The sequence below is a fragment of the Carcharhinus amblyrhynchos genome, chromosome 27 (genome assembly GCF_965287045.1).
Source record: "Carcharhinus amblyrhynchos chromosome 27, sCarAmb.v2.hapA, whole genome shotgun sequence".
Lineage (NCBI taxonomy): Eukaryota > Metazoa > Chordata > Chondrichthyes > Carcharhiniformes > Carcharhinidae > Carcharhinus > Carcharhinus amblyrhynchos.
The window spans coordinates 37,348,471-37,374,226 of record NC_137350.1 but is presented as its reverse complement, the minus strand read 5'-3'; the positions used below and the strand labels follow the sequence as shown (position 1 = coordinate 37,374,226).

The window sequence follows — 25,756 nt, the reverse complement described above, 5'->3', positions numbered from 1 at the left end:
CGAACCAGACTTCACAGCACTCGCAAATAGCATGAAAGCACAGGTATCACACTAAGAGTCGGTGAGTGTTATGCACAAGTACATCTTGGGGTTTTAGTAAAGTTGAATTTTTAAGAGTAGATCTCATGCTGTATTTTGATGCTGAAAGTGATCTTGTGATGAAAAGGGTTAGAGACTACTAATCTACAGCATGCACCTCTCCACCCCCTCCCAAAAAACAAGCCGAAATTCACTTACCACTGTACTTTCAAAATCCCAACTGATAGCCACTGGCCTTCCGCCAGCCACATAATTTCTGCAAAGAATGATCATTCAACCATGCCTTCTCCTCAATGTTTGAGGCCCTAGTGCCCAATAAAACTTAATGACATTACTGTTACTAGAGAGGAGGTGCTCGACAGACTGGAGGGACTGATTGTGGACAAGTCGCCAGGACCGGATGGAATGCATCCGAGGGTTCTGAAAGAAATGGCGGAGGTGATAGTGGATGCCTTGGTGGTTATTTTCCAGACGTCGCTGGATTCCAGGGAAGTGCCGGAAGATTGGAAAACGGCTAATGTTACGCCGTTGTTTAAGAAGGGTGCCAGGCAAAAGGCAGGGAATTATAGGCCGGTTAGTTTAACGTCTGTTGTAGGTAAAACGTTAGAATCTGTCATCAAGGAGGAAATAGCGAGGCATCTTGAGAGGAATTGCTTGATAGAGCAGACGCAACATGGTTTCGTTAAAGGGAAGTCGTGTCTGACAAATTTACTGGAGTTCTATGAGGATGTGTCTAGGGCGGTGGATAGAGGAGAGCCGGTGGATGTGGTCTTTCTTGATTTTCAGAAGGCGTTTGACAAGGTACCTCACAGGTGGTTATTGCAGAAGGTCAGGGGACATGGAGTTGGGGGTAGGGTGTTCGCGTGGATAGAGGACTGGTTGTCAAATAGGAGGCAGAGAGTGGGGGTCAATGGGTGCTATTCGGATTGGCGGATGGTGACTAGTGGAGTGCCTCAGGGGTCGGTGCTGGGGCCTCAGCTATTTACCATTTTTATAGATGATCTGGAGGAGGGAACCGAGTGTAGGGTGTCGAAATTTGCTGATGACACCAAGATTGGAGGAAAGGCAAATTGTGCGGAGGGTGTGGAGAGTCTGCAGAAGGATCTAGATAGGCTGGGCGAATGGGCCAGGAAATGGCAAATGGAATTTAATGTTGGCAAGTGCGAAGTGGTCCACTTTGGTAGGAAGGATTATTACTTACGTGGCAAAAAACTGCAGCAGGCGACAGTGCAGAGGGACCTTGGGGTCCTTGTGCATGAGTCGCAAAAACCCAGCTTGCAGGTGCAGCAGGTGGTCAGGAAGGCGAATGGGATGCTGGCCTTCATAGCGAGGGGGATTGAATATAAAAGTAGGGAGGTCTTGCTGCGGCTGTATAGGGCATTGGTGAGGCCACAGCTGGAGTACTGTGTGCAGTTTTGGGTGCCGTACTTACGCAAGGATATTTTGGCCTTGGAGGGAGTGCAGAGGAGGTTTACTAGGCTGATACCGGAGTTGAGGGGGTTGAGCTATGAGGAGAGGCTGAATAAACTAGGCTTGTACTCGTTAGAGTTTAGAAGAATGAGGGGAGATCTCATTGAGACGTATAAGATGATGAATGGGATGGATAGGATAGAGGTGGAGAGACTCTTCCTGCTCAGAAAGGATAGTAGGACTAGGGGGCACAGCCTCAAGATAAAGGGGGGGCGGTTTAGAACGGAGTTGAGGAGGAACTTCTTCACTCAAAGGGTGGTGAATCTCTGGAATTCTCTGCCCGTTGAAGTGGTGGAGGCTACCTCGCTGAACATTTTTAAGACGTGGGTTGATGGGTCTTTGATAAGAGAGGGGATTAAGGGTTATGGGGAGAGGGCGGGAATGTGGAACTGAGCCACGACAGATCAGCCATGATCTTACTGAATGGCGGGGCAGGCTCGAAGGGCTAGATGGCCTACTCCTGCTCCTATTTCTTATGTTCTTATGTTCTTAAATCCATCACGCTCTCAAACCCTTGTCACTCCCCTTAGTGTGACCATCATCTCTACTTCCTTAAGTCCAAGGGACACAGATTTGAAAGGATATGGCAAACAACCGATTCAACCATCCACTGCCAGATCTGGCATCACAAAGCACCTTTGGATCCTGGTCTCATTTGCTTATTCTGCTCAATATTCCAGGATCATCCTGCAATGGTATTCACCAGCTTCTTTCATTCACTGAAAACCATCTTCTTAAACCCAGTACCTCCACTCTCACCTCTCGCAAGAAGCATATGATCTTTCTGGTCACAAAGATCAAAATTACCTGTTTAGTTGCCTCTGGCAGGTCGTCCCATCAGCCCACTGAGCCAAACTTCTGCTCAAATTCCTCCCTACTCTAGCTTTGAACTTGCATCTTTCTCCAGTATCTCTCCTATCTCCCAATATGTTGATTCCAAGTTCATTGTGTCCCTGAGGTCCATCTCCTACCTTCTCAATCCTATTCCACTAACTACTGACCAGAAAATGTCCTCTCCTGGTCCTCATGTTAGCTGATATTGTTCGCAGTTCTCTCTTTCAGGTGTTCTCTCTCCTTGAAATGTGCCATCATCACCCGTACCTTCACAGATAAACCCTTAATTAAACTAACACTGCATTACTACTGCAACATCTTCAACCTCCCTTTCATCCCAAAGTTTCAATGTCTCGCCATCCCTGCCCAGCTAGGTTACAAACACAAAGGTTTCTGCTACAAAGAGCATGATTCTTCCAGCATCACACACAATCATGCCTGATCCCAAGGGCTCCAATCTACCCAATATCAATGTGGCTCAATGTCATATCTTGTTTTATAATGCTTCTGTGAAGAGCGTAGGCACATACAAAAGCAGAATTACTAATATTGATACCACCGATAAGAACAGTTGCAAAGTCAGATTTACAATTGGCCTACCCTAGCCAAACAATGACACCCTATTGTAGCTAGATCCAATTTTGAAAATAACTAGCTCAAAAATAAGTTACTTGCCACATTTACCAATATACTAAACAATATTTGTGGAACAATATATTTGTTTGCTCTTGGGATGACAGCATTGCTGGCACGGCCAGCATTGAGTGCCCATCTTCAATAGCCCTTGAGAAGGTTGTGGTGAGCTGTCTTCTTGAACCACCACAGTCCATCTGGTGCAGTTACACTCATATGCTGTTGGGGAGGGAATTCCAAGATCTTGATGCAACAATAGTGAAGCAACAGTTATACACTCCCCAATTTGTGATGGTATGTGACTTGCTGGGAACTTACAGGTACTAGTAAACCATTATCTGCTGCTCTTGTTCATCCAGGTGATTGAGGTTGTGGATTTCAAAGATGCTGTCAAAGGAGCTTTGGTGAGTTGCTGCAGTGCATCTCGCATATGGTACACAATGCTATCACTGTGTGCCAGCGGTGAAGGGAGTGAATGTTTGAAGTGAGGAAATGTAAAGTACTAAATAGTAAAGCTCCACTAAACTAGAAAAATGTACATCAACTTTACATAAAATACATAGACAACTAAATGTTTGGAAAAAACAATGCTCATGCCAGATAGATGTGTAACATTTTTGGGGGATTGAAAATAAAGCTAAAATCAAATATCACTCTTACCTTCAGCGCCTTCGGGAACATACGAAGCTGTTATGATGTCTATATCAGCACAGTTCATAACAATCTGATTCGTTGCCTGTCTTACCTGAAAACATACACACACATAAATATTAGTACATTAAACAAAGAAGTATCTTTTACAAGAACTAGAACCATAATTTTGATCATATCTCTTGTTTCATAGATATTTTGACCTTTAAGGTCCCCTCATTCCCACATTCCACCCTCATTTTGGAAACTTAATTCAGCCACTTTTCATCGGACATTCGGCAACTGAGAAGAAAAGCAGGAAAGTAGGTCCTTGACCACTGCAAATTTCATGCTAAGCTAACTGCTAAGCGATGCATTAGAACATCCTAGGGTAAACAATTCTCCCCTTCTCAGGGAGCATCAGGCACTGGCTTTGCATCTCACTTATGCAGAACAGATGATATTTGAAACTTTGCATTCGGGGATTCCAAAAGAAACAGCCCCACATCCTGTGTCCGGTGGTGGTGGTGGTGGTGGTGGTGGTGGTGGTGTTGGGGGGGGGGGGGGGGGGGGGGTACTAATTAGTACTAATATTTATGTACTAATATTTACGCACAGACCTGTACACACAGACTTTTAAAAAAAATGCATTAAGACCCCATGTATGTATGGATAGCATACATTTTTTAAAAAATTTACACAGAAGTACTTGATCTTCTGTAAGATTCAATCTTCACTGAGCTTCCTAGCCTTTCGCTGAAATACATCAATTTACAATTCACAGTGACAGTTTTGTGAATAATGTGGGTTCAGAAGTAACGATCATCTTGGATATGGAAACTTTTTGTATGAGAGGAACATTTTAAAACATAGCGCAGACCTGTAATGAAAATCCTGACACATTCAAATTTAATATGTTAGCTGCTACTTTATTACAGTAATCAATCTGGTCTTGCGCCAGTTACATGGCACTTGTAACCTAGCAAAACATCCACAGCTGCTTCATAAAGGAGGAGCTGGGATGAAGATATCAAGACACCAAGCAGGGATTGAGAGAATTAAGAATGGCGATTAGGGGAGGTGAATGAGATGGGTTTTGATTTAGGCAATGCTTTTGAAAAGGGAGATGCATTAAGGCAAAGAGATATAAGATAAGAACTCCGGAATATAAGAACATAAGAAATAGGAGCAGGAGTAGGCCATCTAGCCCTTCGAGCCTGCCCCGCCATTCAGTAAGATCATGGCTGACCTGGAGTGAATCAGTTCCACTTTCCCGCTTTCTCCCCAAAACCCTTAATTCCCGTCTATCAGAAACCTATCTACCCGTGACTTAAAATATACTCAACGAGATAGCCTCCACCACTTCAATGGGCAGAGAATTCCAGAGATTCACCACCCTTTGAGTGAAGAAGTTCCTCCTCAACTCTGTTCTAAACTGCCCCCCCCCCCTTAATTTTGAGGCTGTGCCCTCTAGTTCCGCTATCCTTTTTAAGCAGGAAGAATCTCTCTACCTCTACCCTATCTAGCCCCTTCATTATCTTGTAAGTCTCTATAAGATCCCCTCCTCAGCCTTCTAAACTCCAACAAGTACAGACCCAGTCTATTCAATCTCTCTTCATAAGCTAACCCCCTCATCTCCAGTATCAGCATGGTGAACCTTCTCTGTACTCCCCCCAAGGCTAATATATGCTTTCACAAATACAGGGTCCAAAACTACACACAGTACTCCAGTTGTGGCCTCACCAGTGCCTTGTAGAGTTGCAGCAAGACCCCCCTGCTTTTATATTCTATCCCCCTCGCTATAAAGGCCAACATTCCATTCACCTTCTTGATCACTTGCTGCACCTGCAGGCTGGGTTTTTGCGATTCGTGCACAAGGGCTCCCAGGTCCCTCTGCACTGTAGGATGCTGCAGCTTTTCAGCCTTTAAATAATAATCCCTCTGACTATAATTTCTACCAAAGTGGATAACCTCACATTTGCAAGGGCACGGTGCTTGAAGTTTCATTTAACATAGTAGGTAGAACAATAACTAACTGAAATCTAGATAAGTTGCAGGGTTCCAAATGATTTGGAGTTTTTAACAGAACTTCATTTTTACAGAATGGAGTTTAGGAAACCAGTAAGATTGCAGTACTGCTGTGGCTGAAGTGGTGATGGACACCAATTAAAGATCAATGTGAAAACAGACAGGTTAATGATCAAATGGAAGTGGATTTTGGAACTTATTTTTGGTTGAAGGAGGTTTGAGTCAGCCTATGAACAACTAGGGAGGAGTTATCATCTCACCAACAAGTCGAAAAAAAATTCTAGCTCATCTACTATTTAATTTTGGACAGTTGTAGGGTAGAAGGTGAAAGAAAAGTAAAGCTGTATGGGTTTGGCATACATATGGAAGCTGACATGATAATACTGAGGGGCAAAATGTATTGAGGAAAAGGAGTGCAATATGAATGGTTGCTGTAACCCAGAGATAACTGCAGGGATTGGGGGGGGGCATTGCAGAATGGTTTCTATATTGAGGCAGGCAGCAACAGAATTATGGGACAGCAATACTACAAAGGTTCACTTCTAAAAATCAAAATACATACACTGATGCATTTAATAAGTGAGCTGCTGAATATCTGGGTTTAAGAAACAACTTTGAAACATGCTTCACTATTCAATAAGATCATGGTTGATCTGATTCCTACTACCTCCAATCCATCTCACACCCATGCTCATCAAGAATTCAATTTGCCTCTGCCTTAAAAATATTCAAAAACTCTGCTTTCACCACCCTTTGGGGAAGAAAGTTCCAAACGCTCTTAACCCTCTTAAATATGCAATCCCTAATATTTTACATAGCAATGCCTAGTGCTAGAGATTCAAGAGGAAACATTCTTTCCACATCCACCATGCCAAGGCCTCTCAGGGTCTTGCATGTTCCAAACAAGTTGCATCTGACTCTTCTAAATGCTGTGGATACAAACCTAGCCTGTCTAAGCTTTTCTCATTAGATAATGTGCCCATTGTAAATTATCAGTCTAGTAAACCTTCTCAGAACTGCTTCTAATTTATATCGTTCCTTAAATAGACAAATACTGTACACAGTACTCAGATGTGTGGTCTCATCAATGCCCTATATAACTGAAGAATAACCTGTTTTTATTCATTTATGGGAATATGGACATTATTGGCTAAGCCAGCATTTAATGCCCATCCCTAGCTGCCTTTAAGGAGGTGAGGTGCCTTTGTGAACCGCTAGAATCCGTGGGGTGTAGGTACATCCGCAGTGCTGTTAGGGAGTGAATTCCAGGATTTTGATCCAGTGACAATGAAGGAATGGAAATATATTTCCAAGTCAGGATGGAAGTGACTTGGAGGGGAACTTCCAGGTGGTAGTGTTCCCAGACACCTGCTGCCCTTATCCTTGCAACAGTCGTGGGTTTGGAAGTACTGCCTAAGAAGCCTTGGCAGTACTTCCAAACCAAAAACTCTGGATGGTACACATTACTGCCACTGTTCAGTGGTGGAGGGAGTGAATGTATGTGAAGAGGTAGCTTTCAAGTGGGCTACTAGGTAATGGATGGTGTTGAGCTTCTTAAGTTGCACTCATCCAGGCAAGTAGAAAGTATTCCATCCCACTCCTGCCTTGTGACATATAATGGTAAACAACGTTTGGGGAGACAGGGAGGTGAGTTACTCGCCACAGGATTCCTAGCCTCTGATTTGCTCTTGCAGCCATAGCATTTGTATGGCTAAACCACAGAACAGTAATCCCCATACAGTAGGTAACTCCTCAGGTGTTAATTGTGGGGATTCAGCAACGGTAATGCCATTGAATGTCATGGGCGATGGTTAGATTCTCTCTTGTTGAAGATGGTCATTGCCTAGCACTTCTGTGGGTCAATGTTATTTGCCACTTGCCAACCCAAGCATGAATATTGTACAGGTCTTGCCGCATTTGGGCACAGCTCCTTCAGTATCTGAATCACAAAACGGTGTTGAACTTTATACTTGTAACTTTGTAATTGAATACTTTGTATCCAATTTCTCATGATAACATTCATTGGCTTCTGAAATTGCTTGCTTTACCTGCACACGAATCTTCACGCACAAGAACATCCATCTCTTGCATCTCAGAGTTCTGTAATCTCCTAATATTCAGGTAATATGCTTATTTTTCATTCTTTCTGCCAAAATGGACAATTTTACACTTTCCCACATTATATTCCATTTGCCAGATCTCTGCCCAATCACTTAACTTATACCCTTTACAGCCTCCTTAAAACCTTTTCACAGTTTACTTTCTATTATGCTATCAGCAAATTTAGCAACCATACCTATGGTCCCTTCATCCAAGTCATTTACATAAATTGAGGCCCCAGCACTGATCCCTGTGGCATACCACTTGTTGCATCTTGCCAAGCAGAAAATGATCCATTTATGCCTACTCCCCATTTCCCGTCAGCTGATTAATCTTCTATCCTTACCAACATGTTACCCCCTACACTACGAGCTTTTATTTTTCACACAACTTTTGGTGCAGCACTTAGTCAACTGCTTTCCGGAAGTCTGAATATTCACCAATTCCCCTGTATCCCAGAATAATGGATAGTGCCCAGCTCATAAGAGCTTATCAAATTAGCTGCTTCATTCTTCCCTCTCCTCCCCTCACCATGCTAAACCTCCTGGCAGAATTTTGCATGCTAACATTTGTAGCCTCACCAAGAGCTTTACCATTCATGTTAGAACCACCACGTACATGTGGTGAACGTAGATATTTTGCCAAATCCATATTATATATATGCAACACTTCAATGCAAAATCTATGTCACAGTACACCCATAGCATTTATCAAAAGGAACAAAATCAGAGGCAGAGTCCATTAATTACAGGACAACGACACTTCAGGATTCACAACAAAAAACGGTTCTACACAATACTTGAAATAATGTTCTACATTATTGAGTCAGATTGCTATTGAAAGCAGCCTATAGGTATAGCTACAATTATACAACATAATGCTAGCAAAAATCAGATGAAAATCTGGATATGAAGACAAGAGATTCTTGGTACAATTTTCCCTCCAAAACAGCTGCAAGATCCTTTGGTGGGCAGAACTCTCTGAATGAACAGGCCACCATCAACAGGAAAGTTTGAATAACTAAGCTTCGTTATATTTATATTCAACTTGAATTCTCACCAATTTTTAGAATATGGAGGCCAAAATCGAATTTTGTGGAAAAGGCTAGCTAAGGTGAAGCATCTGAAATATGTGATTAACACTACAGTTACTGGATCTATTAGATTGCTGCCGTGCAATATTTTGACACTTCTCATTTTATTGCTGTTGGGCTGGAAAAAGTGAAATATTTTCTAAAAAACCAGGAATAAGCTTTAAAAATGCCACAAAGAGTGAGCTAACATAGAATGTAAAGGAAATAAGCCATTCAACCCTACCAGTCCACGCTTGCATTTATGATCTATGAGTTTCCTCCCATCCTTCCTCATCTAACTATTTACAAACTTTCTACTTTTTTCTCTATCATATATTCACCTAGCTTGCTCTTAAATGTACCTATACTATTCAAATTCTCACTACTCTCTGGTTAAAGGAACATTTCTAAAATTTTATTTGATTTCATTGGCTTGTATATTTATGGCCTGTAGTTTTGTTCTACCCCACAAGTAAAAGCACTCTCTATAACCCCTCTAACAAAACCCTTCAAAAGTGTAACGACCTTGATAAGATCGCCCCTTAGCTTTCTCCTTTCAATTAGTAAGTCCAGCCTGTGTAATCTTTCCCAACAGATATTAACTCACAATTATGGCATTATCTGTGTAGGATTTGTTTGCATTCATCCCCATACTTCTATACCCTTCCTATCACTTGACAACAGTATTCTAGGTGGAGTCTCACTAAGGTCCGATACAAGTTCAGCATAACTTCTCTATGTTACAATTCTATTCCTCCAGAACAAACCTTAAGTTTGTTTTTAATCTGATTTGCTACTTTGTAATTTGTGTATTTGCATTCCCAGATTCCTTTACTCCCCAACACCCTTTAGATTCTTATTTTCCAAGAAAAGGAATAGCTTGTGCCCATTTTCTGATGATCAATACAAAGCTAGATAGGAATGCTAGCTGCGAGGACATAAAAAGGCTGCAAAGAGATATAGACCAATTGAACACATTGCCAATAAGGTGACAGATAGAGCGGTCATAATAGAAAGGCAGAATATTTCTTTTTAAAAATGCAAAATTTGTAAATGTTAGTGTTCAGAGAGACTTCGGTGTCCTCGCATTTTCAACAGAGCTAGTACACAGGTACAGCAAGCAATTAGCAAAGCAAATTGTGTCGACCTTAACTGCAACTGGATTAGAGTGCAAGAATAAACAAATATTGCTATAATTGTACTGGTCTTTGGTGAGACGACACCTGGAACACCGTGTAATTTTGGTCTGCATATAGAGAAAGGTACACTTGCACTGCAAGCAGTACAACAAAGGTTCACTTGATAGATCCCTGGAATGAGAGGAGGCTGAGTAAATTAGGTCTACCCTCTGGGTTGTTTCTCCAGGCTGGGAATCTAGGAGACACAATTTTAGGATATGGGGTCAATCATTTAGAACAGAGATGAGGTGAAATATTCTCGCTCAAAGGGTTGAGAATCTTTGGTATTCTCTAACCAAGAAGATTGAGCATGCTCCATCACTGAACACATTTAATACTAAGATAGATCTGTCTTTCAGGGAATCAAAGGATATGGGGAGGAGGTGGGCAAGTAGAGCTAATATCCAAGATCAATCATGATAGTGAATGGCAGAGGAGGTTCGATGGTGTGCAAGTTCTTCTCCTGTTACTATTTCTAATATTATGTTTAATCTCACAATGTCAACCAGTATTACAGATACTGGTGGAATTGAAAGATCTGGAAGAGTACTAATCAACATGGCTTCCAAAGATTGGAAAATTTGGTGTAGAACACAATTGAAAAATTGATCAAAGTCTTGCCTATAGCATCTAACGAGTGAGCTGGTTGCTGCCCATGTTACCCACTCCACGAGTGGTCTGATTAGCCATTCTCTTTCCTCTTAACTTTAGAGGCATAGGTAGAATTTAAAGACTGCAGTTACTATGTAAAATTCTTTTAGGTATGCTATTGTTAACAACCACTATAGTTAGCATTGGGTATGTAAGAGCTGCTTGGACTAAGACAATAGAAAGCAAAATGGCCAAACCAATGAGAGAAATTATTACTTTATTAAAACCAGAATTTTTTTAGTAAACTACTTTTCTGGTAGATAAATGGATGCAGAACAATTAGGAGGTAACTAAAAAGCTAGGTGTTGAGGAGGCTTTTGATTTGGTAGGCAGAGAAGTGACAGGGCAGTAAGGAGGAGGATGCTAGTGAAAGATATTTGACGCTTTGCTTCCAAGTGAGAATTCAAAGGACTCTGATTACAAAAGTAAAGAAAAGCATACAGAGCTGGGGTAAGACTGCAAAAGTATACATAGCAATGCCACAGAGGCGTCTGTAAACTAGGATGAAGATTTAAAAATCACTCCATTGGAAGAAGGAAGACTGAGCAACGATGCTGCTGGTAGGATGAATTACGAGTTTATGTAGAGGTCAAAAGGGAACTAATGGAGAAGTTGTGCTGAGATGAAGATAATGAAGTAGATCTCTTGACATAGGAATCAAGGAATATTTCATTAGTAGAATTAGTCAATGTTGGTGATGGTGATAGATGGTCTAGTTTGCATAAAGTCAGAGGTTTACAGCTCGGACCAACTTGCCCATCTTTTTTTTTAAACCACTAAGTTAATCCCAATGGCCCATGTTTGGCCCGTATCCATCTATACCCATCTTACCCAATTCAACTCTGACTCAAATATGGCACTGAAGATCCCTAATACCAGACTTGACTGAAGAGAGCAGCCAAGTGGGAGAGTGCAAATCAGGTGGCCGGGGAGGGGATGGAGAGAGATTTCAGAAGACACTGGAATGCTTTAAATTATTGTGATCTTTCCAATGTTAAAAGTAGGCGAGTTTACCAGTTTCTAAAAAGTTTCTTTCTACCTTACGCACCTTGTCTTCTACCTCGTCATGTAGGCAAAAAGGCACAAGTTCTCAATTAACCTTCCAAATTCAATTTCTACTGCCTAAAGAACAAGGTTAGGTGGTGCAAAGGGATAGCATCCTTCTCTCAAAGTCATACACTATCCTAGATTTGGAAATACAGCAAATCGCCATTCCGTCAGCAATACTGGATCAAAATCCTGGAGTTTATTACCTAACAGTGGTGCACGTGTGCCTATATGACATACACTGTGGCAATTCAAAAATGTGACTCACCACCACAATCTCAAGGGTAATTAGGAATGGGTAATAAATTCTGGCCTTGCCATCCACACCCATATCATGTGAAGAATAAAGAGAATCTGATTTTGATGACATTGGTTCAGGAACGTTTTTGTTTTGCCTTAATATAGTTATTTAAAAATAATTAAGGAAATGCAGCTATATTAGATAATAATAAACAATCTAAGCAAGAGAATTTTTATTCCTTCAAGCCATGCCAATGTGCTTTGAAATTTCACCTGGACACAGGATTTTGTTTTCATGCTTTGCAAAAGACATGCAACTGTCTTTAGAAAATATGTTTTGGTAAATAAAGCAACAAAAAATCTAAAACTCCCTCTGTACTATATTGACATTTCAGTCTAGATCCTGCATTTGTATCATAGCCTATCACAAATTTCATAACTGTTCACTAACAAATAATTATTTCTAAATGCAATTATTTATGTATAGCTATGTACCCAACAACTGGAGGTGCATTTGAACCACAAACTCGGATTTCATAGCAACACTGTCATTTCTGAGCCAAATCAGAAGCTTAAAAACTGAGATTTTCAAACTTTGATTCATAACTGAGTAAAGTTTCCTTTGCCCGGCAGAAAATTTTCATTAATACATATACACTTACGATATGACAGTAGGTATACAGGCAGCTAGTGACCTCTTAGATACATTATCTCAGAGTTTGATTTAGTCGCTCACTCGAGGACACAAACACCAAAGAGCTTGGCAAAACTGTGTGGATGCTTATGGGCACTGGTTCAGCTGGAGGCTATCTAAAGTTTAGTAATAGTCAGCTTCTTGTACCATAGTGCTATCTGAAGGGTGTACCCAATTACTGAAAACAGACACAAAGCTGGATTGTTCAGGGCCACAAGGAATAAAGGCTGATAAGTTGAAGCATTAGGAAAGACCCACTCACAAATTCACTTTACATTTGATAATTGCAGTAAAGCAGTTTTTAAAACTATTTTATTTCTGGGGGAATAATCCACCCCACTCATGTGAGGTATCAGTTTTATGAGATAAGATTTACACAAGTTAGTGCTAAGTTTATATACTGAATGTGCACTGGCATTGCACTCCAGACATGAAGAATAATTTTATATTCTTGCACGGTGCTTCTTTTAATGGCACTGGGCAGCGTACCAAGCTTCTTTTTGAAATATATTGTTCACACTTTTGTCCGGCAGGATTTGAAACTACTACACTATGGGAATGGTTTGTTTATTCCCTGATAAAGAGGTGTTTGTGGAGAATACCTTAAGCATTCCAAACACAATTGCCTTAATATAGTTATTTAAAAATAAGTAAGGAAATGCAGCTATATTAGATAATAATAAACAATAAATCATGAAAGTATCTGGGCATTAATATAAGTTAATGCAGCGCTCTGATTAAAGCCAGTGCAATGTTAGCCATTTCTTATTTCATATACGAGTTATGAAGGTATGGTGGATTCGGGGTTACAGTGAGCAATAGTGACAGGATTTAAACAGGATTCCTTCAGTGACAAAAGTCAAGCTGGAGAAAAATTCTTGCTCATCCATACTCCAGAAGGGCCAGGAGAAAAACTAGAGCTTAAGAACAGGAGCCTCAGTGGGGAGACAGACATGCTGGTTAGGCGCATTGGCCATGCTAAATTCTCCCTCAGTGTACCCGAACAGGCACCAGAGCGTGGCGTCTAACGGATTTTCACAGTAACTTAATTGCAGAGTTAATGTAAGCCTACTTTGTAGAATCTTTAGAGTGCAGGAGGCAGCCATTTGGCCCATTGAGTCTGCACCAACAACTATTCCACTCCAGGCCCTATTCCTGACACTATAGCATGGAGAATCAACCTAACCCACACATATTTGGACTGTGGAAAGAAATCGGAGAACCCGGAGGAAACCCACGGAGACATGGGGAGAATGTCAATTTGGAGTACAATTTGCAGTTTTGGTCTCCTTACCTAAAGTTATATTTGCCATAGAGTGCAGCAAAAGGTCCACCACACATTTAGTGATCCAAGGCCAGAATTGAAGCGGTGAGGCAACAGTGCTAACCACTTTGCCACCCGTGACAGAATAAATACACTTTAAACTTTAAGAAAGGAGAAAATAAGTCTACTTTAGTCCTAAACTGACTCTGGACATTTTCTCTTGGCAAGGGGTGACTAGAGGAGTATCAAAAGATCAGGGCTTGAACCCCAGCTAGTTACAATATATATCAAATATAATATTTCCAAGTTTGCTGACGACACAAAATTTGGTGGGAATGAGATTGGCCAGGAGAATGTGAAGAGGCTACAAGGCGACTTAGACAAGTTGAGTGGCAGATATGGACAAGTTGAGTGGCAGAGTGGCACATTGTACTGCATCTGCAAATACATGGCAGATGCAGTACAATGTGGGTAAGTGCAAAGATATCCACTTTGGTAGGAAAAACAGAATGGCAGAGTATTATTTAAATGGCAGAGTGTGATAAATTGGAAAATTTTGATGTACAAAGAGTGCCCTCGTACACCAATCACAGAGTAAGCATGGTGTGATAAGCAATCACATAGGCAAATGTTATATTCATCTGCATTGCAAGAGAATTTGAGTACAGGAATAAGGACATCTTACTGCAGCTGTAAAAGGTCCTGGTGGGACCACACCTGGAGTACAATTTGCAGTTTTGGTCTCCTTACCTAAAGTTATATTTGCCATAGAGTGCAGCAAAAGGTCCACCACACTCATTCCTGGAATGGCAGGATTGTCGCCCAAAGACAGATTGCATCAACTGGACCTGTATTCAGTGGAGTTTAGAAGAATGAAATGCGATCTCATTTTAACAGATAAAATTCTGACAAGGCTAGGCAAACTGGATACAGGGATGATGTTTTCTCTGGCTGAGGTGGATAGCCATGATGTGGATAGCCAGCTTTGGACTGGGATAAACACAGCAAGTCATCTCACAACCAGGTTAGAGTCCAACAGGTTTATTTGGTAACAAAATCCACTAGCTTTCAGAGCGCTGCCCCTTCATCAGGTAAGTGGGAGTTGCATTCACAAACAGGGCATACAGAGGCACAAACTCAATTTACAAAATAATGGTTGGAATGCGAATCTTTACAGGTAATCAAGTCTTAAAGGTACAGGCAACGTGAGTGGACAGATGGTTAAGCACAGGTTAAAGAGATGTGTATTATCTCCAGCCAGAACACTTAGTGAGATTTTGCAAGCCTAGTCAAGTTGCGGAGGGTTACAGACAGTGTGACATGAACCCAAGATGCTGGCTGAAGCCGTCCTCATGTGCGTGGAACTTGGCTGTGAGTCTCTGCTCAGTGACTCTGCACTGTCGTGTCGTGAAAGCCTTCTTGGAGAATGCTTACCCCGAAGATCAGAGGCTGAATGCCCGTGATCGCTCAACTGTTCCCGAAGAGAACACTCTTGCCCGGTGATTGTCAAGCGGTGTTCATTCATCCATTGTCATAGCGTCTGCATGACCTCCCCAGTGTGCCATGCCTCGGGACATCCTTTTCTGCAGCGTATCAGATAAACAACGTTGGCCAAGTTGCAAGTGTATACACCGTGTACCTGGTGCATGGTGTTCTCACATGAGGTCATAGCATCCATGTCGATGAGAGGTTGCTGCGGCAGGCTTATGTGGTGTCGTGGTCACTGTCCTCTGGAAGGCTGGGTAGTTTGCTGTGGACAATGGTCTGTTTGAGGTTGTGCGGTTGTTTGAAGGCAAGAAGTGAGGGTGTTGGGACGGCCTTGGCGAGATGTTCGTCTTCACCAACGACATGTCGAAGGTTCTGGAGAAGATGTCGTAGCTTCTCTGTTCCGAGGAAGTACTGGACGACGAAGAGTACTTTGTCCGCCATGTCCCGTGTTTGTCTTCTGAGGAGGTCGGTGCGGTTTTTTGCTGTGGCACGTTGGAACTGTCGATCGATGAGTCGAGCGCCATATCCTGTTCTTATGAGGGCACCTTTCAGCATCTGGAGGTATCTGTTGCGAACTTCCTCATCTGAGCAGATCCTGTGTAAACGGAGGGCTTGTCTGTAGGAGATGGCTTCTTTAACGTGTTTAGGGTGGAAGCTGGAGAAGTAGAGCATCGTGAGGTTATCCGTGCGCTTGCAGTACAGTGGAGTGCTGAGGTGATCATCCTTGATGAGAATGCAACTGATTCTGGAGAGTAGCCCATGATGACTCCAAAGGTGGGATGGAACTTGTTGATGTCATCATATAGTTGTTTCAGTGATTGTTCACCATGAGTCCAAAGGAAGCAAAATGTCATCGATGTATCTAGTATATAGCGTCGGTTGAAGGTCCTATTCGAACCTGTGCATGAAGATGTTGGCATATTGAGGTGCGAATTTGGTCCCTATGGCTGGAATGAGAACTGGTTGTTGAAGGTGAAGACATCGTGGTTCAGAATGAAGCGGATAAGTTGTAAAATTGCATCTGGCAATTGGCAGTTGTCAGCATTGGAGTACTGAGGCAGTTGCAGCAATGCCGTTGTCGTAGGAGATGCTGGTGTAGAGTGCTGAGACATCCATTGTGACAAGGAGTGCTCCTGGTTCAACTGCTCCACGTGTGCTGAGTTTCTGCAGCAAGTCCATAGTTTCACAACAAAAGCTGGGGGTTCTTTGTACAATGGGTTTCAGGATGCCCTCGACGTAGCCAGAGAGGTTCTCGCACAGGGTCCTATTGCCCAATATAATGGGACGCTGGGTGTGTTTGCCTGTGTATCTCCAACACGGAGAGTACATGGGATGAGAGCATGGAGGTGCTCCGAATGTCCAGATCAAAAGGTCTTGATCAGTCTGTTGAGTTAACGGGTGTGTTCTTTGGTTGGTTCTGTGGGTAACCATCTGTAGTGTTCATTGTTGTTCAGTTGCAGGTCCACAGTAATCCGTTCTGTTCAGTACAACAATGGCCCCTCCTTTGTCTGCTGGTTTGATGACAATGTTGCAGTTGGTCTTGAGCGTGCGGATGGCATTGCGTTCTGCTTGGGTGATGTTCGAGGCTGTCATGTGAGTGCAGTTGATGAATCTGGCATTGACGCATCTCCTGACGGCTTGGGCATACACATCAAGTTGAGGGCAGCGGCCTTACAGAGGAGTCCAATTCAACTCTTTCCTCTTCGGCTGCGGATCTCTGTCGGCTGTTCTGATTCATTGGCTGTCTCATTGTGTTCGATCCACCAGGTACACGGTACATACTCATGCAACTCAGCCAACGTTGTCTACCTGATACGCTGCAGGAAAGGGTATCCTGAGGCATGGTACATTGGGGAGACCATGCAGACGCTACGACAACGGATGGATGAACACCGCTCGACGACCACCAGGCAAGAATGTTCTCTTCCTGTTGGGGAACACTTCAGCGGTCATGGGCATTCGGCCTCTGATCTTCGGGTAAGCGTTCTTCAAGGCAGCAATCGTGACACACGACAATGCAGAATCGCTGAGCAGAGACTGATAGCCAAGTTCCGCACATGAGGACAGCCTCAACCGACATCTTGGGTTCATGTCACACTATCTGTAACCCTCGCAACTTGACTGGGCTTGCAAAATCTCACTAACTGTTCTGGTTGGAGATAATACACATCTCTTGGCCTGGCTAGAGCCAATACACATCTCTTTAACCTGTGCTTAATCCTCTCTCCACTCACACTGTCTTATCCGTTAACACTTGATTACTTTTAAAGACTCACATTCCAACCATTATTTTGTAAATTGAGTTTGTATCTTTGTCTGCCCTGTTTGCGAACAGAACTTCCACTTACCTGATGAAGGGGCAGCATTCCGAAAGCCCGTGCCCTGTGCTACCAAATAAATCTGTTGGATTTTAACCTGGTGTTGAGAGACTTACTGGGGTGGACTGACAACGGTCACAGTCTTAGGATATGGGATAAACCATTTAGGACTAAGATGAGGAGAAACATCTTCACAGAGGGTAGTGTAACTCTGGAGGCCAAGTCACTGAACATATAGGGAGGAAATAGATAGACAAAGATGTCAAAGGGTTTGGGGAGAGTGCAGGAGTATGGCTTTGAGATAGAGGATCAGCCATGATCATATTGAATAGAGTAAGAAGTCTCACAACACCAGGTTAAAGTCCAACCAATTTATTTGATAGTAAACGCCCATGCTTTTGGGGTTTGCCCCTTCGTCAGGTGAATGGAGAGTTCTATCAAATAAATTGGTTGGACTTTAACCTGGTGTTGAGAGACTTTTTACTGTATTTACCCCAGTCCAACGCCAGCAACTCCATATCATACTGAATAGCACAGCAAGCTCGAAGGGCTGCATGGCCTACTCCTGCTCCTATTTTCTGTTTCTATGTTTCAGGAATAAAAAATCATTCCACTGGTGGAAAATATCAAAGGAAATATTCCAGCAATTCCTTCAGTTTAATAATATATCACTTTGGTTACAGTTACAGCATTTAAATTTAATACAAAAGCAGGCTATAAAGTTAATGATCTAAAGAGTTACGCAGATAACTTTTTAAACATTCAGTATTTTCCTAATCATCTGCCTGATCATTTTCTGAGGCTGCTAACCTCCAGGCTTAAATCAGAATCTTGCCCTTGCCCAGTCTCAGATATTGCAGAGTTACTTTAGGATGCATTTTTAACTGTTGCTGAACTAGTCAAGGCTTCCAAACATTCACGGAAGTAAAATGGGTTCTTAACCAGGCTTTAAATTAATGCCAGAGTTGGCACACTCTGTATTTCAAGAGGATATTTATTCGGAGATGTTAATCAACTTGAAATATGTATCACAGTCAAGATAGATCAATTGGAGGCTGAAGTCTAGGAGTTCTGCTCTCAGTAAACAAACTTTCTTGCCACTTTAAGTTCATTTGCAACCTCAGGAGATGAAGTTTGTTCTTCCTCCATGTCAAATATTTAAATTCCCGATTACAATCAAATACTCAGAAGGATAGGCTATTTTTACATTAATTCAAGCTTAAGATGCTGTCAGTAGTCTTTTGAAACCTATTTGCACTAACAACTTTGTTATGCTTAGGTACTGATACTTGTGTGCAATCTTTGGCAAACAAACTAACCACAGGGACATTCCAAGGACATTACAATCTCCTTTTCTGGATGTAGATATCACACTTCATGTTTTAATTTCAGATTTCCAGCATCTGCAGCATTTTGCCCTCATTATAGAAATTATACTCTACTTCGAGTTTGGAAGTGCTCAGGTGCATGTGCTCATCTATGTATGCATCACAATGGTTCTAGAAGTTCTTCTAGGGTATCTTTAACAGCACAAAGCTCTGAGAATATCCTACCCTTCAGCTGTATGATACACAATGGCCTTTGCCAGCAACAGACTGTAAGTGTTTTGCATATGGGATCAGTGTACATTAAAATCACCTTAACAGAATTGAGGAAATTCATTTCTACTTTAATGGGGAATAATGCCAAAACAGAATTTAATGAACTGACTCTTTTCCAAATTTCTGGTGGCCTGCAGTAGCTGTGCATGTAAATTAACTACACCCAAAGTAGTGAAGTCAGAAAAAATTGCTCAACAATCACATCACTCATTTGAAATACTTTGCCAATGATAGCACACCACCTGTAATCTATTAACATAGAAACAGAAGTGCAGGACAAAAAGTTCACACAAAAACAAACACTGCCAGGGTCTCGCATGCAATTTTTTGTTCGAAAGAATTACAACTTTGGAAAGCAACACAAATTCTTCTAAAAAAGGGTCAAACATTTTTGTGACTCACTGAACCACAGAGTGAATTACCTGCTAAATAAAAGTTTAAAGAAAACTTAGTACACTTCTACCTGTCATGTGATGCTACAATCCTTCAGTGTTTATGTCACAAACAGTTGTAATACTCTTCTACCTGTCACATGGTGATCATAGCATAGCATCCTGTGGTGATTTAAAAAAATTAAAAGATATAAATAGTGAATTACTGGAAGGCTTTCTAGGTGGGACTTCAAGGCAGTTCAATCTCAGAGCTCAGATGGTACTGGTGAATTACACTAAGTTCACTCAGTTTACAAATCATCTAAACCCATTAAACAAGGCTCGAAGTTAAGACTGCAGACCACAAAAGAGACAGCAGCTGACAAATTCCTGTTCAGCATTAAGAGTCACTGGTCTAACACTACATAACATACACATTTTGCTTTAATCAGAAACATGCGGAAGGCAGTTTGTAAAATCCATGCATAAGCAACATGTCACATGGAAGCAAGGGGATAGTGGCTCCCTGAACGGAATTTGTATTGTGAAATAAATCCTATGGATAAATCTCCCATTTTCTGAAATGGTCAGACCTGAATGTAAGGAGAGTGCAGGGATCACATGCTAGTGCTTTAATGGAATTATTAGTCCATCAGGCAACCACAATCGCTTGTCAGCTTCCAAACAGCCAGGATTAATTTCGAGCTCTGTCTCAATTGCATTACTGCCTTCCAATTCCCCTCCTAGAGATTTTTTTAAGATTTCATTTTATAACAAAACACTCTAGATTGTATAATTCTACCTTGTACAAGTGATTCTTTGTATGGCTTTCAACAGAAGCAAAAAATTACAGGCATGGCTGTTCATTATCATTTTGCAATGTTGTACTATTTCCAGACAGTTGCTCCTCTTCAATGCCACTGAACATCATTAAGTATTTGAATAATTTGTTTCTAAGCACAAATAATTGAGTCGTAAAGACAGAAACGTTGGTTTTTCACTAATTGAACTTACCACCTTTGCTCCATTAAGTTTTCTTAAACGTATGTATCACGTTGTATAGGAGTTAAAGTTTTATTTGGTGATAAGTAGCATGCACACTAAGGCAATATTGTCACAAAAAGTAAGCCCCAGCTAGTCTCATAACAATTTGTAGCAAATATGTAAGTCAGTTGGAAACAAAGAAAGCTTGGGTGGCATATTTCATGCCAAAAATTTCAGCTGATAAAATAGGTATTAAAAAAATTCTAACAGTCTGGCTCAATATTGAGCAAGACTAAGATACATAGTAATACCAACTGCTAAATTTATCTAATAATCTATCCCATCTTTCTCAAGGTGATAAAATCTTTGTCTCTTTGTGTTGAGCAGAATATCTGTGCAAACAAAACACTACTCTAATTTCATCTATGTGAATAAATTACAGCTGGACCTTGGTTTCAATTACATGCATGGTAGTGTGGAAAATTTAGCAAATTTTGGACTAAAGACACACAATAATGATGTCAGTATAAAGTCACAGGGTCTCTATCCAAACATCATTTATGCCATCGGTATACATCTTGCAGCCTGCAGAATTCTAACTGAACACCAAAACAATTTCCCTCTTATATTCCTCAAAATTTCCATTTAACCATAAATCATCTCCAAAATTCATGTCAGAATTATTGCTTGATCAAAATTTACACGTCACTCAACAACACCTAGCATGCAGTTTGTTGCACTGTTCAACCCTTTTTTTTCAAGGAAATGATCATATCTGTTCAATGCATAGAGTAAACCACAGAATTAAATGTGTTTGCAATAAATATTACTTGGCACAAGGGAATAAACAGCAGTCCAGTAATCTAACCGCTACTAAACATTGTATTGGGGAATTTCACAGTAACTTCATTGCAGTGTTAATGTAAGCCTTACTTGTGACTAAAAAAAACTTTAAAATTTTCAGGCAAAACTTGCTTATTTTGTGATCAATACAACAAATAAAGGTCCAGTAAAACTCAATGGAAATATGCCAGCTTACTTTTTTCAACCATCAAAGCACTAGATGTACACTTTTTATAGATTGCACTTACTTAAGTGTGGTAAAAGTTCACATACCCTTGTGTTTCTGAAACTGACTGTTAGCTACTTAGAGATTATGAATTGCTGATGCTAGGAGCTGTATGAATGTCAGCTCTGAGTACAATACACTTGGCAAAGGCAAAAAAGAGGGGATAAAGGCAAAATACTGCGGATGCTGGAATCTGAAACAAAAACAGTGAATGCTTGAAAATCTCAGCAGATCTGATAGCATCTGTGAAGAGAAAATAGAGCCAATGTTTCGAGTCAGGATGACGCTTCATCAGAGGAACGAGATTTAAAAACTTTAAGATCTCACTCACGTTCTGTTACTTAAGGTTCCAGTTTGGTAAAACAAGCACATACTCTTTTTTTTTAGGACTGCCTTTAACTCAGAGAAAGATGACTGCCACATTTCTGCATTTTAAAGAGCAACAATCATGGGTTACACGTGGGCAGGATCGGGACTGACGTCTTGGAGGGGAGGGTAACTGGTAGAGTGGCTGGGAAGAGTATAAACTAATATGGCAGGGGGATGGGAATGTTTGCAAGGATTCAGAGCAGGGGGAATTAAGAACAAGAGGAAAAGACAGTAAGACAAATAAGGAAAGGCAGAGAAATCAAGGGCAAGAATCAGATAAGGGCCAAATAAAAAAAACAGGAGGAAAGGGAAAAGAAACATTAAAAAATGCCCACCTTAAGGTTTTGTACCCAAATGCACCATGCATTTGAATCAAAATGGATGAATTTGTTGCACAGATAGATGTGAAGGGGTATGATATAGTTGGTATTACGGAGATGTGGCTCCAAGGTGAGCAAGGATGGGAAACAAACATTGAGAGCTATTCAGTGTTTATGAAGGAAAGATGGAAAGGGAAAAGTGGAGGAGCTGCATTGTTGATTAATGACATTGATACACTATTGAGGAAAGATATTAGCATAGATAACATGGAATTTGTATGGGTCAAGTTAAGAAAAAACAAGGGGAGGAAAAACCTCTTGGGAGTGGTATACAGAACAGCAAATGGTAGCAGTAATGTTGGGAAAAGCATTAGACAGGAAATCAGAGATGCATGTGTTAAAGGAACATCTGATGGGTGACTTTAATCTACATGTAGATTGGGAGAGTCAAATTGGTCACCATATAATAGAGGAGGAATTACTGGAGTGCACATGGGATGGTTTTCTGGAGCAATATGTTGAAGAACCAACAAGCAATCAGGCTATATTGGACTGAGTGTTGTGCAATGAGAAAGGATTAGTTGAGAGAGAACCCTTGGGGATGAGTGACCATAATATAGTGAATTCTTTGTCAACATGGGTAATGATGTAGTTGATTCTGAGGCCAGGGTCCTGAATCTCAATAAAGATAACCATGATGGTATGAGGCATGAATTGGCCTTGACAGACTAGGAAACATTACCGGAAGGAAAGACAGTGGGTAGGCAATAGCACGCATTTAAAGAACAAAGAGGTAAACTCCAGAAGTTGTTTCTTCCTGTTTGGCACAAGACAGGAAGTGAATTGTGGCCGAACCATGGCTTACAATGGAACTTAGAGATAGTATCAGATTCAAGGAAGGAGTGTACAAATTAGCACAAAAAGCAATAGGCCTACAGATTGGGAGCAGTTTAAAATTCAGCAAAGGAGGATCAAGGGATTGATTAAAGAGGGAAAAATGAGATATGAAAGTAAGCTAATTGGGAACATATTAGCTGATTGTAAAAGTTTCCACAGATACGTAAAGAGAAAAAGATTAATGAAAATGAATCTAGGGCCCTTACAATCAGAAACAGGAGAATTCAAAATGGGGAATAAAGAAATGATTGCGGAATTAAATTTGTACTTTGCTTCAGTCTTCACAAAGGAAGACATCAATAACGAGTCAAAAGTGCTGAGAAAAACACGTTTTAGACCACAGATTCCAACAGTGCCAAGGAGGCCATATGGACCATCAAGTCTGCATTGACCACAATCCCACTAGGCCCTATCTCTATAACCCCATGCACTTACCATAGCTACTCCCCCTAACAGTAAGGGCAATTTAGCATGGCCAATCCACCTAACCTGCACATCTTTGAACTGTGGATGAAATCAGAGCGCTCAGAGGAAACCCAAATAGTCATATAGACAGTGACCCAAGGCCAGAATTGAACGTGGGTCCCTGGCGCTGTGAGGTAACAGTGCTAACCACTGTGCCACCCCTTTTAGTGTGGAGCTGAAGGAAATCAGCATTAGTAGAGAAATGGTTTGGGGGAAATTTATGGGATTGAAGGTTGATAAATCTCCAGGTCATGATAATCTTCATCCCAGAATGGAAGTGGCCCTGGAAATAATAGATCCACTGATGGTTATTTTCCAAAATTCTTTGGACTCTGGAATAGTTCGAATTATGAGAGGCTGGATAGAATGGGACATTTTCCTCTGGAGAATAGGAGGCTTGGGGTAATCTTATAGAGGTCCATAAAATAATGAGGGGCATAGATCAGCTAGATAGTCAATATCTTTTCCCAAAGATAGGGGAATCTAAAACTAGAGGGCGTAGGTTTAAGGTGAGATGGGGAAGATACAAGAGGGGCAATATTTTCACACAAAGGGTGGTGAGCGTCTGGAACAATCTGCCAGAGGTAGTAGTAGAAGCGGATATAATTATGTCCTTTAAAAAGTATTTAGACAGTTATATGGATAAGATGGGTATAAAGGGATATGGGCCAAACGCGGGCAACTGGGACTAGCTTGGGGTTAAAAAAGGTGGCATAGACAAGTTGGGCTGGATGGCCTGTTTCCATGCTGTAAACCTCAATGACTCTATAGACCAGTGAGCCTAACATTGGTAATGGGCAAGTTGCTAGAGTCTATTACCAAGGATTTCCTAACTCGGCATGTGGAAGGTAGTAGTATAATCAAACCAAGTCAGCATGGATTTACAAAAGGGAAATCATGCTTGACGAATCTATTGGAATTTTTTGAGGATGTAACTAGTAGAGTTGACCAAGGAGGATGTGGTTTATTTAGACTTGCAGAAGGTTTTCTACAAGGTCTCACATAACAAATTGCTATGTAAAGTTAAAGCACATGGGATTGCAGGTAATGTCTTGAGATGGATAGAAAGCTAGTTAGAGATAGGAAGGAAGAGTTGGTATAAATGGGTCTTTTTCTGATCGACAGTCGGTGAATAGTGGGGTTCCACAGGGATCTGTGCTTGGACCCCAACTGTTCACATTATATATTAATGATTTGGAAGAGCTCCAAAATATTCCAATTTTACTCTGGTTGCACAAACTACAAATGAGGTAATGAATGGACAACACTCAAATATTGGCTCAAATAGCCTCCACGCAATCATTAGAAACTTGTTAGCAATACAGCCCTGTGCTCCAGAGGAAGGGTCTGGCCGACTATTGCTGAGGAAAATTGCTGCAAGAATTTCTATCTGCTATCAATAACCAAACATCGCATCCATATTGTCTTCTAACCTGCACACAATACAATTTTAACATAACTGCCTTCGAGTAACACCAACTTGGCAGAGTTTTGTTCCATTGGTCATGTTGACTGTACTCTACAACGATGCAATGAGGAGCTCAGCCAATCATGATCGCTCTTATGGTTTCACATAAATGCAAAACCTTTGAGAAGCTCAATTAAAACTGTAATCAGAAATAAATCTTCTGAATCCAAACATAAAGTATAATGAAAAACCATAAATTTGAAAAATTACAATTCAGAACATATAGCTGCAAAGTTAATTGGAGTTGTCCAACTGACATCTGCCAGAATGCATTGTGATCAAATCGCGATCAAAATTAATAGTGATGACACAGCTTTCAATCTTCCTTTTTGAGTCCAGCAGACAAGTTGCACAATTGTAGTTCTCTGCTAAGTTTACAAAAATCAAGTGATCAATCAACAAAACGCATTGCACCAACTCACCAAGACTCCTTCAACAGCAAGTTCCAAACCCACCCACTATCAAACCTATCACAGAAGGACAAAAACAGCAGGCTCGTAAGTATGCCACTACCTGCAGGTACCCT

General features: G+C 41.2%; 1 protein-coding gene across 1 annotated transcript in view; it reads right to left on the bottom strand.

Annotated features, from left to right (window-relative positions):
• Positions 1 to 25,756, bottom strand: part of npepps (aminopeptidase puromycin sensitive) — a 217,303-nt gene that overhangs the window by 137,018 nt on the left and 54,529 nt on the right. Inside the window, exon 2 of the mRNA XM_080213884.1 lies at positions 3,637 to 3,721. Coding sequence (XP_080070010.1) covers positions 3,637 to 3,721 — 85 coding nt within the window. The remainder of the gene's footprint in view (positions 1 to 3,636; positions 3,722 to 25,756) is intronic.